Source organism: Hylobates moloch, unplaced genomic scaffold, assembly GCF_009828535.3.
Source record: "Hylobates moloch isolate HMO894 unplaced genomic scaffold, HMol_V3 SCAFFOLD_5, whole genome shotgun sequence".
NCBI classification, from domain to species: Eukaryota; Metazoa; Chordata; class Mammalia; order Primates; family Hylobatidae; genus Hylobates; species Hylobates moloch.
In genome coordinates, this window is record NW_026652280.1 from 106,126,999 (window position 1) to 106,143,423 (window position 16,425).

A 16,425-nucleotide genomic window follows, 5' to 3' on the forward strand; every position below is an offset into this window, starting at 1 on the left:
TGCCCCAGATGAAACTGCAGAGCCCAAAATAGGCAGCGAGATCATACTGCATTCAGATTTTGAGGGCAGGCAAGATTTTCACTGAACAATTGTGGCTTGGGGGAAGAAAGCCTGAAAGAAAATTTGATGGGTATCTGCCAAAGTCCCTTCTAGTATGAAGCCTGATCGGCACCTTTTATGTTTATATTTGATCTTGTAATTCTGAACCGTGCTTCGGAAATATAATTAAAACATTGCCTCCCAACCTAGAATGCCTCTCCACAAAGGTAGGAGATAAAAATTGTTTTATAACTCAAACCAGACTGTGATGTGCACCAGAAGCAAAACATGTAGTGTTTAAACATCACAGTCTGGTTTGAGTTATAAAACATATATGTTATCAAGATCAATATTAGTAGCCTTCAAGCAGGAAAATTTGACAGCACCATTTGGCGCAGTTTATCCTAAATTCACCTGGTAACCAGAAAGATGATCTAGGTTTCATAATTGGCTTTATTAAAAGGAAAAATAGGCCAGGCGCGGTGGCTCAGGCCTGTAATCCCAGCACTTTGGGAGGCTGAGGCGGGTGGATCACGAGGTCAGGAGATCAAGACCATCCTGGCTAACATGGTGAAACCCCGTCTCTACTAAAAATACAAAAAATTAGCTGGGCGTGGTGGCGGGCGCCTGTAGTCCCAGCCACTCGGGAGGCTGAGGCAGGAGAATGGCGTGAACCCCGGAGACGGCGCTTGCAGTGAGCCAAGACTGCGCCACTGCACTCCAATCTGGGCGACAGAGCGAGACTCCGTCTCCAAAAAAAAAAAAAAGGAAAAATAAACTTCTAACCTTTGTGACAGAAAATTGTTTTGCAACTTGGAACTAAGTGCCTGATAAAATTAGGCTTCTATCTTACTGCAAAATTGTGAGATCGAGTACTATCTTTTTTCACATTTATATTTCAAATACATTGTTCCCAGGTCCTGGAGAAAAGCATTCGTGTGTGTGTGTGTGTGTGTGTGTGTGTGTGTGTGTGTGTGTGTGCGCGCTTTTTGCTTTTTTTCTGTTTGTTTTTTTTCTTACAAAGAGTAGCAAACCAGCCAGCTAAAAAAAGCAAAAAAAGCAGCAAAAAGCCGCGGAGTCAGGGGCAAAAAGACGCGGCAGCGGGGGCAAAAAGCCGCGAGGGAGGGAGCAAAAAGCCGCGGCGGTGGGAGCAAAAAGCCGCGGCGGTAAAGAGCCGCGGCGACGGGGGCAAAGAGCCGCGGCGGCAAAAAGCCGCGGCGGCTGGGGGGCAAGAAGCCGCAAAAAGCCGCGGCGGCGGGGACAAAAAGGCGCGGGGCAAAAAGCCGCGAGGGCGGGGTCAAAAAGCCGCGGCGGCAGCGAGCAAAAAGCGACGGCGGCGGCGGGGAGCAAAAAGCCGCGGCGGCGACGGCGGGGGGCAAAAAGCCGCGGCAGTAAAAAGCCGCGGGGGGCAAAAAGCCGCGGCGACGGGGGCAAAACGCCGCGGCAGCCAAGGGAAAAAGGCACCAAAAGCCGAGGCGGCGGGAGCAAAAAGCCGCGGCGGTAAAAAGCCGCGGCGACGGGGGCAAAAAGCCGTGGCAGCGGGGGCAAAAAGACGCAAAAAGTTGTGGCGGCGGGCAGCAAAGAGCCGTGGCGGTGGGGGCAAAAAGCCGCGGCGGCGGGAGGCAAAAAGCCGCAGCGGCCGGGTGAAAAAGCCGCAAAAACCCACAGGAACGGGGGCAAAAAGCCGCAGCGGCAAAAAGCTACGGTGGCAGAGAACCGCGGCGGCAAAAAGCCGGGGCGGCGGGGAGCAAAAAGCCGCGGCGGTAAAAAGCTGCGAGGGCGGGGGGAAAAAGCCGCGGCGGCAAAAAGCCAAGGTGGCAGAAAGCCGCGGCTGCGGGCAGGAAAAAGCTGCGGCGGCAGAAACCCGCGGCGGCGGGGCAAAAAAAGCCGCGGTGACGGGGGCAAAAAGCGGTGGCAGCGGGAGTAAAAAGCTGCGGCGGCAAAAAGCCGCGGCCGTAAAAAGCCACGAGGGCGAGGGCAAAAAGCCGCGGCGGCGGGGGGCAAAAAGCGGCGGGGGCAAAAAGACTCAAAAAGCCGCGTTGGTAAAAAGCTGCGGTGGCGGGAGCAAAAAGCCGCGGCGGCGGGGGGCAAAAAGCCGGGGCGGTGGGGAGCAAAAAGCCGCGGCGGCCGGGGGAAAAAGGAGCAAAATGCCGCGGCGGCGGGGTGCAAAAACGGCAGCGGTAAAAAGCCGCGGCGGCGGCGGGGGCAAAAAGCCGCGGAGTCGGGGGCAAAAAGCCGCGGCGGTAAAAAGCTGCGGTGGCGGGAGCAAAGAGCCGCGGAGGCCGGGGCAAAAAGCGCCGGCGGCGGGAGGCAAAAAGCCGCGCGGCCCGGGGGAAAATAGCAAAAAGCCGCGGCGGCAAAAAGCCATGGTCTTGCACACTTCTTGTTTGTGTGAGAAATCTTATGCCATCCTTATATTTAGTGCTCTGTAACATGTTCTGTCCCTTTTTATTCCTTTTAGGATTTCCTCATCACTGGTTTTGATGGATTTGATTAAGGTGTTCCTTGGTGAAGTTTTCTTCATGTTTCTTCTTCTTAGATTATGATTATTAGAATAATCATATTTCTGTAATATTTGAACTTTATGGTTTCCTTGGAGCTTCTAAATCTTTCATCCAGTATGTTTTAAATTTTGTCTCTCCACTACACGCCGTTCAGGAATTTCATTTAGCCCTATACTAGGGGGTTTAAAGTTTTGATGCTGATGGTCTTTTTATGTTTTCAAGTCATTTGTTACTGTGTGTTTCATTTATGTTAGTTTCAACTTCTATTCCTTCTAGTTCAATAATCTTCTCTTCTGCAATGTTTAATCCAGTGCCTTCTTCCATTTCAGACTGTAAATCAGTTTTTATCTACAGAATTTCCTGTTTAAAAAACCTTCAACCTCCCCATTTAATTAAAATACAATTATACTAAATGCTTTAATGTCCTTTTCTTGTATTTCCAACATGTGTGTCAATTTCAACTAGATTATTAGATTCTTCATTATGTGTCATGTTTTCCTGCTTCTTTGGCTGCTTGATATTCTTTTATTTATTTATTTTTTTGGTGGGGGATGGAATTTTGCTCTCGTTGCCCAGGCTGGAGTGCAATGGTGTGATCTCAGCTCACTGCAACCTCTGCCTCTCAGGTACACAAGCGATTGTCCTGTCTCAGCCTCCCAAGTAGCTCAGATTACAGGCATACACCACCATGCCTGGCTAATTTTTTTTTGTATTTAGTAGAGACGGGGTTTCACCGTGCTAGTCAGGTTGGTCGTGAACTCCTGACCTCAGGTGATCCACCCAGCTGCTTGATATTCTAAGATTTGATGCTGGAGCTTTGGTGTCAATGCTCAAAAGTGCCCAAAGACACCACTCGACCTCATTGTCTATGCACACCCAAGCTTTTGCAGCAGGACAGGTAGAGCAGAGATGAGTGTGCTACAACATGCTGGTAGAGGGTACCCCAATTGTGCTTGGCGCTTTCCTATTCCTCATAGAAAAATGTGTCTTCCTTAATTTTTCCCGTAAGAACGACCCTATTTCACGCCCTGTCTCTCTGTCCCAACACCAGGACAGTCCTCTCACCGGTCTCAAGCACCCAATGGATTGACAAAGGTCCAAATATGATTCAGTGGAGAAGACATTCTCTTTTCAACAAATTGTGTAGAAACAACTGGACATGCATATCCCCAAAGGAAAAAAATTCACCTGAACCTCAATACTAACTCAAAAACTAAGTCAAAATGAATTATGCAACTAAATATAAACTAGAAAAAGTATAGCAGAAAATATAAGACAAAATCTTCATGACACAGAGTTAAGCAAAGTGTTCTTTGTTATCAATAAGCACAAACCATTAAAGAAAACATTGATAAATTCAACTTCATAAAAATTAAAAGTTTTTGCTCAAGACAGTATTAAGAGAACAAATATAAGCTGCAGATTGGGAGAAAAACAGAAGAAATCACAAATATGACAAAGGGCCTGTGTGATAGTTACTTGTACGTGTCACTGTGACCGAGCACCACGGTGCCAGGACATTTGGCCAAACATGATTCTAGTTGTGTTCCAGAAAGTGTTTTGGATGCGATTAACATTGGGATGGGCAGTCTAGGTGAAGCAGATTGCCCTCCTTAATAGGGGTGGGCCTCATGCAATCAATCAAAGGCCAGGAGAGAATTAAGAGGCCTAATGGGAAACAAATGCTTTTCTGGGTATCCAGCTTTCCCTCCATCTTGGTAATTTCAGCCTCCATAATCTCAGAAGCAAATTCATGTATATATATACACACACATATACGTTTCATAAGTATGTGGCTAAGATTGTATTTTTAAAAGTTCATCTATGAGATGATTGGTGAAACCAGCCAATGAATAAGGGTGTGTTCTATTACATGATTCAGTCTTCTTTTGTACACGATTGAAGTTCTGCATTTGAAGTAGGAGGATGGGAGAGAGCAAGTCCACCTAGGATGATAACAGCTGAATTTCTCAACATACACTTCAAAGCCCTAGGGGTTAACTTAGAGACTGAAAAATCCCACCCATAATCCTGCCCCTACACACCAGGGCTAGGGAACACTGTGGCCCTCGGGTGATTTTATTTAGCCGGGTCTGGGAGCCACACGACAGCAGAGACAGCAGGAAACACTATGCAAATAGAGGCCAGGACAGCAGGGAGGGCCTGTTCATGATAGAACCCAGGTAAAACTCTCCTCAGAAAGCGAGTGTGGAGAAACACAGATCATGCCTGAGACCTGGTGGATTAGAGCACTGGCTACTGGGGAATTGAAAGGAAGGGGCTTCACCGTGCAGAGGACCAGAGGTGCCAATCTTGGAAATGCAGAATTGCTGGGAGATGGGGAGGCGTGGACCATGGAAGCATCCTCTGGAGACTCGTGGGGAAGAGAACAAATGAATGAAGTAACTGGCAGAAATTAGAGGTCCTGGTAGAACAAAATAGAATCCCACAATGAGAGCAAACACCATGTATGTCCCCCAAGGAAGACAGTATCTCCTAAAAACTCAAGTAAAATCATTTTGGGCAAGCACCTTATATCCAGTAATGCCATCCATATATCAAGACCGTGAGAAAGATTATTAAACATGCTAAACTCAGCGAGACCTGATTCCCTCATGAGAAGTCTGTTAAGGATGAGTACCACTCAGCAAGTGATGACTGTGACATTCACTTTTGAATAGCTCATGAGTATTAATATATTTCATTGTGGATCTAAATCAAAAACCAAGGTGGGGGCAAGAAGATAATCACAGAATGTCACTGGTATATGTTTAGGTTCAAATACTATTATGAGAAGTGGCAGGTAAAGAAGGTAGGAAAAAGAAAACACATCATGTAATTGTTGTATGGAAATATTTGACGCTGAAAGTTATAATTTAAAACGTATAAACCAAATATTAGAAGTGTGTCTAGTTCAAAGGGAGCAAAACTATCAAAAACATTTTTAGTGCAATATTAAACATGAGCTCTACAACCCTTCCTAAATGCCAAAGGCGCGCACACACACACACACACACACACACACACACACACACACTTACACTCATGAAGAATACAAATGACTAGAACCATGAAATGTAGTAAATACATTCTGCTACATATGGTAAACATAGCTTACAATGTGGAAGAGATTAGAAAATAGAGAAATGAAATGGTTTTATTAATTCGCATCAGTACCCACCAAAACAAATCAGCATAATCAAAGATTATAACACTGAATGTAAAAAACAATCCAACAGTCCAGAGTGATAGGCAAGAGTTTTCAGTTGTATAGATTAAAATTAACTTTGGACAAAAATTAAAACTCAGGCAGAGAATTTTTTTTTTTGCAACAACAGACACTAGCGAAAACAAAGGCACAGTAAAAATTGAGACAGAAAATTTCCAGTGTAGAGATATGAATATAATAATAGACACAGGCAGGGATGATTAATAAATCATAAAATGTTTAGAGGATGATCATTAGAATACAGGATATTTATACTTTTGGAAACCACTTTCCTAAATACTTCATTATAAGTAAGGTGTCTCTAAAAGGGGCAGATCTCCTAGACCCCTCCTTAACCAAGTAACCAGTCCTGATATCATAATGGTGATGGACAAACTAGACCTTCTCTGCCTGCAGATGGACTGAGGTTGGAAACTCACAGCATTGACTCTGCAATGTTCCCGGAAAAACGTTTAGGCTGAATTTAATCATGAAGACATTTTCAGACAACTTTAGAATGTAGATCATTGAGCCAGACAGCTGATCTGTCCTCTACAAACAAGTCCATGTCACCACCATCAATGACAACAACAAAAAGATGAGGAAATATTTGGGGTTCAAAATAACTAAAGAAATGTAGCTACATTATCTTTTTACTTTTTTTTGAACCCAAAATATCTCTTCTCCTTTTTGTTGTGGGATTCGTGGTGACATGGACTATGTGAAGGAGACAGGTCAGTTGTCCTGCTCAGTGTTCTACATTCTGCGGTTGTCTGGTGATTACCTCCTATGAAACTCAGGCTAAGCGTTTTCTGCAAGAACATGGCATTGTTCATATTCTGCACCGGCAGAGTCCCGGGTGACATGCTGTCTCCTTCCAGCGGCTCCTGACTCCTGTTCTCTACAGGATGGAATTGAGAGGAGCAGGGCTAAGGCCTCTCAATGCAGTTGGTCCATCTAGCTGTGGTCTTCCTAAGTATTGATACCAATTGGAGGCTGAAGGACTGTGGCTTCTCTAACCAAAGGAGCCTAGTGGGTTAACAATTATCAAGAGCAGTCGGTGGTTCTGAAATACAATCCTCAGCCAAGAATCCCTCCTGTGTTACAGATGGATCAGCTAAAACAAGCCAACACTGAAGATATAAAGAATGAGGTTAGGTTCATTGAAACCAGGGTAACACCTTTGGAGGAGCTCCACACAAAGATGACACTAACCTTGAGCTCAGAGACATGCCTGCAAAATGAAATCCCTGAGGAACTTTGTAGCTACCCAGAGATACATGGTTCAAATTAGAATGTATGACAGATCATTCCTAGCATGGTCTGAGACTAGGAATAGAGCCATGCCCACCGACCCATCCTATGTCTGGGCTTCCAAATGGAACTACAGTTTCATTCAAACCTACACGTGCCTATAGGTCCTGCCTGCAGGAATGACATCTCTCAGCTTAGTAAGGGCTGCTTAGTGTGGGAATATGACTCCCATCTGGAAGACCAGGTGGAGCCTTATCACCGTCAAAGTAAAAAACCTATTGTCCACATCAAGGGCCAAGCTGACGTGCTGTTCCTCAAATCAGTAAAACGCACTTCTGTAGTGCTGGAATGAATCAGGTAGTACAAAGTAAGTTGAAGGAGTCGAATAACATCTATCCAGTGAGTCCTGCAAGACTTCAGGCTCTTCCACTTCCATCAGCATGCTGTTGAGCCTGGAAAAGGAGACAAAACTAAAGAAGCAGCCAGGGAAAACCAGACACCACAGAGCCCCAACTAGATTTCAGGAGTAACATAAGGAAGTGGTTAAAAAAGAAAAAAGGATAGATCCATTAATGAGGTAAAAAAATTATTGCCTTTATGTTGTTTTCAAACAGGGCCAGGTAGAAAACAATGAAAGAAAAAGACAGAGAGAGAGACAGAGACAGAGGAGACAGAGAGAGAGAGAGAGAAAGTGAGCTAGTGAATTGGCCGGGTGACACACTGATAAGGGAGTAAAAGGACACTCTGAATTAGTGCCCTCATGACACACAGCAAACAATGATCATGAAAAGAGTGAGCTCAATAGTTTTCCATAAAACGTGCTCAAAATTCGATGCAGTCACCATGAGAGTACAGCTTTTGAGGTATGGTCAACCTATGGTACGTTAGTAAATGATAAGGGGAAGAAGAAATGGAAACCTAAACATCTACTGCAATGAAAACCAACAGCAATGTCCATAGGAGTGATTCAGCCTTCGTTGAAAACATGAAATCAAACACACTCTGTTTTCCCTGGATCTGTCGTCTCCAGGTGTTGACACAGAATTAAGCGTCCACAATTGCTGAAAGTTACCTGGGGCATGGTGGGTTTCGATCTTCTTCCCCATCTTGGTACTTTTCAATTTCTGCAACAAATTCAGACATGGACAGACACATTAAGCTGATTCCCCTACACACATAACAATCCACTGTCTAATCCTCACACAGGGACCTCAGGCTCCTCAGCATAAGAATTGGACACTGTGAGAGATACATTTCAGGAGGCCTGAAGGCTGGTCATGATAGAAATTCCTTGGTTTTTGTCCCAGAAACTGTGGGTAAAATGTCCCTATTCTGGTAGATCGTTATCCCAATATCACTTATCCCAAGTTTGTGCAAAGGGTTATGCCATATTTTTCCAATCGATTTAAAGCAAATACCCTCAAATGATTTCTAGGAGAAAAACTGCAATATTTAGTCCTGTCTCATCAAATACTCAGATTGTTCATGGTTGTGAGGATTTTAGACACTGAAATTAGAGTGAAAAAGGAAATCTACAAACCCTTCAGTCAAAATCATAGTTCTCTGAATTTGTCACATCTGCCCAGGTCCAATGTCGTGAGAGTAGAATCAGAGTGCCACAGGCATGGCCTGAGACTAGGAAGAGAGCCATGTAGAACTAGAGTTTCATTCAACCTACATGTGCCTATGGGTCCTCACTGCAGCAATGACATCTCTCAGCTCAGTAACGGCCACTTGGAGCAGGAATATGATCTCTGTATGGAAGACTCAGTGGATCCTTATCGCCTTCATAGAAAGGTACTCACCATCCACGTCAAGAGAAAAGACAACATGTTCCTCCAATAAGGAAAATGAACTTCCATAGGGCTGGCATGAATCAGGCAGTTCAAGATAACTGGAAGAAGTTGAAAAACATATCTATCCAGTGAGTCCTGCAAGACTTCAGGCTCTATTACCTCCAGCAGCTCCCTGCTGAGCCTGGAAAAGGAGGAAAAAGTAAAGAATAAGCCAGGGGGAATCAGACACAACAGAGCCCCAACTAGGTTTCATGGGTAGCATAAGGAAGTGGTTAAAAAAGAAAAAGGATAGATCCATTAATGAGGCAACAAATTATTGCCTTCATGTTGGGACAGAACAGGGCCAAATGGAAAAGAATGAAAGAGAAAGACAAATGGAGAGACAGACACACACACACACACACACACACACACACACAGGGAGAGAGAGAGAGAGAGAGAGAGAGAACGAGCTCAGTGAATTGTCCAGGTGACACACTGATGAGGGAGTAACAGGACACTCTCAGTTAGTGCCCTCAGGACACACAGCATACAGTGATCATGAAAAGACTGTGCTCAATAATTTTCCATAAAATGTGCTCAAGATTCCATGCAGTCGCCATGAGAATACAGCTTTTGAAGTATGGTCCACCTACAGTAGGTTAGTAAATGATAAGGGGAGGAAGAAATAGAAACCTAAATATCTACTGCAACAAAAACCAACAGCAATGTTAGTAGGAATAATTCAGGCTTGGTTGAAAAGATGTAATCGATAATGTCCGCCCGCTCTGTTTTCCCTGAACCAGGAGTCTCCAGATGTCAACACAGAAGTAGCTGTTCACAATTGCTCAAAGTTACCTAGGGCATGGGGGGCCTTGGTCTTCTTCCTCTTCTTGGTCCTTTGTAATTCCTGCAATAAATTCAGACAGGGACAGACAAAATAAGCCAATTCACCTACCCATAACAGTCCACCATCTAATCCCCACACAGGGATCTCAGGCTCCTCAGCATAACAGGACAATGTGAGAGATATACTTCAGGAGGCATGAAAGCTGGTCATGATAGAGATTCCTTGGTTTGCATCTCAGAACCGAGGGTGAAATATCCCTATTCTGGTAGATCATTATCCCAAAATCATTTATTCCAAGTTTGTGCAAACAGTTATGCCTTATTGTTCCCATCAATTCAAAGAAAATGCCCCAGATGATTTCTAGGAGGAAAACTGCAGTATTCAGCCCTGTCTCATCAAATGCCCAGCTCGTTCATGGATGCAAGAATTTTAGACACTGAAATGAGAATGAAGGAGGAAATCTACAAACCCTTGAGTCCCAATCATAGTTCTGTGAATTTTTTACATCTGCCTGGGTCCAAAGTGCTGAGAGTGGGCTCAGGTTGCCACAGGCATGGCTGGAGACTAGGAATAGAGCCATGCTCACTGACCCATTTCATGTCTGGGCTTCCAACTGAGACTCCAGTTTCATTACAACCTATATGAGCCCATAGGTCCTGCCTGCGGCAATGACATCTCTTGGGTCAGTAAGGACCACTTGGAACAGGAATATCACCTCTATCTGGAAGACCAGGTGGAGCCTTATCACCTTCATAGTAAGGTACTCACTGTCCACATCAAGAGCCAAGCCAAGGTGCTGTTCCTTCAATGAGTAAACGGCACTTCTGTAGGGCTGGCATAAGTCAGGCAGTTCAAGATAACCTGAAGGAGTCAAATAACATCTCTCCAGTGAGTCCTGCAAGACTTCAGGCTCTTTCTCATCCAGCAGCTCCCTGCTGAGCCTGGAAAAGTAGGAAAGAATAAGCCAGGGGGAATCAGAAACCACACAGCCCCAGCTAGATTTCATGGGTAACATAAGGAAGTGTTTGAAAAGAAAAAGGACAGATCCATTAATGAGGCAACAAATTATTGCCTTTATTTTGGGATAGACCAGCGCCAAATTTTGGGATAGAAAAGGATGAAAGACACACACACACACACAAACACACACACAGAGAGAGAGTGAGCTCAGTGAATTAGAGAGGTGACACACTGATGAGGGAGTCAAAGGACACTGTATTTGTGCCCTCAGGACACACAGTGAACAGTGATCATGAAAAGTGGGGCCTCAATAATTTTGCATAAAATGTGCTCAAGTTTCCCTGCAGTCACCATGAGAATACCGCTTTTGAGGTATGGTCAACCTTCACTAGGTTAGTAAATGATAAGGGTAGGAAGAAATGGAAACCTAAACATTATTGCAATGAGAACCAAAAGCAATGTTAGTAGGCGTAATTCAGACATCTCTGACAAGATGAAATCATCATTTTCAGCATGTACCGTTTTCCCTGGATTTGGCGTCTCCAGGTGTCAACATCAAATTAACCGTCCACAACTTCTCAGACTCACCTGGGACCTGTTGCCTCTTGGTCCTCCTTTTTCACTTGATCCCACCGATGTCCTGCAAATAAATTCAGATGGGGCCTCTTACGTTAAGCAGTTCTTCCTTGCACACAGAAACATTCCTCTGTCCAATCCTAACACAGAGACATCAGTCTTGTCAGTGTGAGAACAGGAGACTTTGAGAGAAATATACCAGGAGGCCTGAGGTCAAGTCTTGAGAGAACTGACTTGGTTCCTTTCATGAGCCTTGGGCAAAATTCCGCTGTTTTGGAACGTTATCTTCCCAGTGTGCTCTGTCCTAGGTTTGTGTACACAAATGAGCAATGTTTTTCCCAATAGATTTTAGGCAAATAGTTCTAACACCTCATAGGAGAGACGCTGCAATATTCAGGCTGCTCTCCTCAAATACCCAGGATTTGATAGTTTATGAGATTGTGGACACTGAGATTTGATGAAGGGGTGCGATGTACCAGCTCTTGAGTCAAAATGAAACTTGGTTCTACACAGAAGCATCAGCTATTATGGCTTTTGTGGGTGAGAAGTCAGCCATTTATCTAGAAAACATACCAGCAACATGATGGACAGATGAGCTAAAGCAAGCAAACTTAGAAGACACAGAAAATGGGGATAAATTCAGTGAAACCTGGGTTACATCTTTCACTGAGAGGTAGACAGGGTGACACTGGCCTTGGGCAGGTAAAGAACCACACACACATGCTTTGGGAACAAAACTCATAAGGAACTTTGTAGCTGGCAAGAGACATTTAATTCAGATGAGCTGATCTAATAGACAACTCCTGGGCATGTGCTGCATAGTTTGGTGTGAGTTTGCCACACCTGCCTTGAGTTCAGTGTCCTGACAGTCAGTCCAGGGTGGCACGGCCCAGGCCTGAGACAAGGAAGACAGCAAAGCGCACTGATCCACCCCATGCCCGTGCTTCAGACTCGACTCCAGAGTGATTGAAATCTACATTGATATATAGGTTCAGCCCAGAGCGATGGCAACTCTCAGCCCAAGAAGGGGCACAAGGCCCAAAGATTATGGGGTCTACCTGGTACATGAACTGGAGCTTTATCACCTTCACAATGGAGTACTCACTGCTTATGTCAAGAGCCAAGCCGACTTGCTGTTCCTCTAATGAGTGAAAGGTGCTCTTGTAAGACTGGTACGAGGCCAACATGTCAGGAGGAATTGAGAGAGTCAAATAACGTTCATCCCAGGACTCCTGGGGGGCTTCCTCCTCTTCAGACTCCTGCAGATTCCTGATGAGCCAGGCAGGACAGGGATGACAGAAGATTTAACCAACAGAGATTAGACAACAAAACCTCCCAGATGATCTGATGGGAGAGAGAATGGAGTGGTCACGAAACCAAAGGCATTTTTCCTTCAAGAGAAATAAAACTATCCTTCTAAATGCAGGGTGGAGGGTGACTGCTGTGGGGACAGAGCAAAAATGGGCAGCATGTGCTCAGTACATTTGCCACAGATGAGCCAACTCAGGGCACCCAGACTCTCCCTGTAAACGACCATCATGACTTGCAGCACAGAGAACTAACACAGGGCTTCAATTACTTTGCATAAATTGGGTTGAATTTTACATGCAGCATTCAAGTGAAGAGAGCTCTTGACGCAGTGCAGACACAGATCTTGTGCATTAAGGGCCCCATTTTTCCAATATTTTGATATAATATGTTTACTTTTTCAATTTCTTTTCTTGCACAAATACTAGCAAACATACTACCAACAAACGGGAAGAAAGTATATATACATCTCTCCTTGGATTTAAACACATGGGAGAGAATAGGTGACATAAAGAAATGCCTGTTTGAGGGTCTGGAGTGGACTTCCAGCAAACTCCAATGGACCTGCAGCTGAGGGACCTGACTGTTAGAAGGAAAACTAACAAACAGAAAGGAATAGCATCAACATCAACAAAAAGGACATCCACACCAAAACCCCATCTATAGGTCACCATCATCAAAGACCAAAGGTAGATAAAAACACAAAGATGGGGAGAAACCAGAGCACAAAAGCTGAAAATTCCAAAAACCAAAGTGTCCCTTCTCCTCCAAAGGATCGCAGCTCCTCGAGAGCAACTGAACAAAGCAGGATGGAGAATGACTTTGACAAGCTGACAGAAGTAGGCTTCAGAAAGTCGGTAATAACAAACTTCTCTGAGCTAAAGCAGGATGTGCGAACTCATTGCAAGGAAGCTAAAAACCTTGAAAAAAGATTAGATGAATGGCTAACTAGAATGAACAGTGTATAGAAGACCTTAAATGACCTGATGGAGCTGAAAACCATGGCATGAGAACTACGTGACGTATGCAGAAGCTTCAGTAGCCAATACAATCAAGTGGAAGAAAAGGTATCTGTGATTCAAGATCAAATTAATGAAATGAAGCGAGAAGAGAAGTTTAGAGAAAAAAGAGTAAAAAGAAATGAACAAGGCTCCAATAAATATGGGACTATGTGAAAAGACCAAATCTACGTTTGATTGGTGTACCTGAAAGTGATGGGGAGAATGGAACCAAGCTGGGAAACATTCTTCAGGATATTATCCAGGAGAACTTCCCCAACCTAGCAAGGCAGGCCAACATCCAAATTCAGGAAACACAGAGAACACCACAAAGATACTCCTCGAGAAGAGCAACCACAAGACACATAATTGTCAGATTCACCAAGGTTGAAATGAAGGAAAAAATGCTAAGGGCAGCCAGAGAGAAAGGTCAGATTACCCACAAAGGGAAGCCCATCAGACTAGCAGCAGATCTCTCAGCAGAAACCCTACAAGCCAGAAGAGAGTGGGAGCAATATTCAACATTCTTTTTTCTTTCCATATGTATAGTTTTCCTTTATTATGTTTTGCATATATATGTAGATATATGTTTTTTATACTTTAAGTCTTAGGGTACATGTGCACAACGTGCAGGTTAGTTACATACGTATACATGTGCCATGTTGGTGTGCTGCACCCATTAACTCGTCATTTAACATGGGGTATATCTCTTAATGCTATCCCTCCCCCCTCCGCCCACCCCAGAACAGGTCCTGGTGTGTGATGTTCCCCTTCTTGTGTCCATGTGTTCTCATTGTTCAATTCCCACCTATGAGTGAGAACATGCGGTATTTGGGTTTTTGTCCTTGCCATAGTTTGCTGAGAATGATGGTTTCCAGCTTCATCCATCTCCCTACAAAGGACATGAACTCATCATTTTTTATAGCTGCATAGTATTCAATGGTGTATATGTGCCACATTTTCTTAATTCAGTCTATCATTGTTGGACATTTGACTTGGTTCCAAGTCTTTGCTATTGTGAATAGTGCCGCAATAAACATACGTGTGTATGTGTCTTTATAGCAGCATGATTTATAATCCTTTGGGTATATACCCAGTAATGGGATTGCTGGGTCAAATGATATTTCTAGTTCTAGATCCCTGAGGAATCGCCACACTGCCTTCCACAATGGTTGAACTAGTTTACAGTCCCACCAACAATATAAAAGTGTTCCTATTTCTCCACATCCTCTCCAGCACCTTCAACATTCTTAAAGAAAAGAATTTTCAACGCAGAATTTCACATCCAGCCAAACCAAGCTTCATAAGCGAAGGAGAAATAAAATCCTTTTCAGACAAGCAAACGCTGAGAGATTTTGTCACCACCAGGCCTGCCTTACAAGAGCTCCTGAAGGAAGCACTAAACATGGAAAGGAATAACCAGTACCAGCCACTGCAAAAACATGCCAAACTGTAAAGACCATCGAGGCTAGGAAGAAACTGCATCAACTAATGGGCGAAATAACCAGCTAACATCATAATGACAGGATCGAATTCACACATAACAATATTAACCTTAAATGTAAAAGGGCTAAATGCCCCAATTAAAAAACACAGAATGGCAAATTGGATAGAGTCAAGACCCATCAGTGTGCTGTGTTCAGGAAACTCATCTCATGTGCAGAGACACACATAGGTTCAAAATACAGGGATGGAGGAAGATCTGCCAAGCAAATGGAAAGCAAAAAATTGCAGGGGTTGCAATCCTAGTCTCTGATAAAATGGACTTTAAGTCAACAAAGATCAAAAGAGACAAAAGAGACAAAGAGGGCCATTACATGATGGTAAAGGGATCAATTCAACAAGAAGAGTTAACTATACTAAATATACATATACCCAATACAGGAGCACCCAGATTCATAAAGCAAGCTCTGAGAGACCTTCAAAGAGATTTAGACTCCCACACAATCATAATGGGAGACTTTAACACCCCACTGTCAATATTATACAGATCAATGAGACAGAAGCTTAATAAGGATATCCAGGACTTGAACTCAGCTCTGGAACAAGCGGTCCTAAAAGACATCTACAGAACTCTCCACCACAAATCAACAGAATATACCTTCTTCTCAGCACCACATCACACTTATTCTAAAATTGACCATATAGTTGGAGGTAAAGCACTCGTCAGCAAACATAAAAGAATGGAAATCACAACAAACTGTCTCTCAGACCACAGTGCAATCAAATTAGAACTCAGGATTAAGAAACTCACTCAAGGCCGGGCGCAGTGGCTCACGCCTGTAATCCCAGCACTTTGGGAGGCCGAGGCGGGCAGATCACGAGGTCAGGAGATCGAGACCATCCTGGCTAACACAGTGAAACCCCGTCTCTACTAAAAATACAAAAAATTAGCCGGGCCAGGTGGCGGGCGCCTGTAGTCCCAGTTACTCGGGAGGCTGAGGCAGATGAATGGCGTGAACCCTGGGGGGCGGAGCCTGCAGTGAGCCTAGATCACGCCACTGCACTCCAGCCTGGGCGACAGCGAGACTGTGTCTCAAAAAAAAAAAAAAAAAAGAAACTCACTCAAAACCCCTCAACTACATGGAAACTGAACAACCTGCTCCTGAATGACTACTGGGTAAATAATAAAATGAAGGCAGAAATAAAGATGTTCTTTGAAACCAATGAGAACAAAGACACACCATACCAGAATCTCTGGGACACATTTAAAGCGGTGTGTAGAGGGAAAATTATAGCACTAAATGCCCACAAGAGAAAGCAGAAAAGATCTAAAATCGACACCCTAACATCACAATTAAAAGAACTAGAGAAGCAAGGCAAACAAATTCAAAAGCTAGCAGAAGACAAGAAATAACTAAGATCAGAGCAGAACTAAAGGAGATAGAGACACAAAAAACCCTTCAAAAAAATCAATGAATCCAGGAGCTGGTTTTTTGAAAAGATCAACAAG

At 44.0% G+C, this 16,425-nt stretch overlaps 1 protein-coding gene across 1 annotated transcript; it reads right to left on the bottom strand.

The window, feature by feature from the left end:
* Positions 1-7,141: 7,141 nt before the first annotated feature.
* Positions 7,142-12,432, bottom strand: LOC116468024 (neuroblastoma breakpoint family member 3-like). The gene is given in 8 exon segments (XM_032151652.2): positions 7,142-7,457; positions 8,078-8,129; positions 8,811-8,919; positions 8,922-8,982; positions 9,639-9,690; positions 10,399-10,571; positions 11,179-11,230; positions 12,272-12,432. Coding segments are annotated over 8 exon segments (825 nt in total). The 5' UTR covers positions 12,354-12,432; the 3' UTR covers positions 7,142-7,213.
* Positions 12,433-16,425: the final 3,993 nt, after the last annotated feature.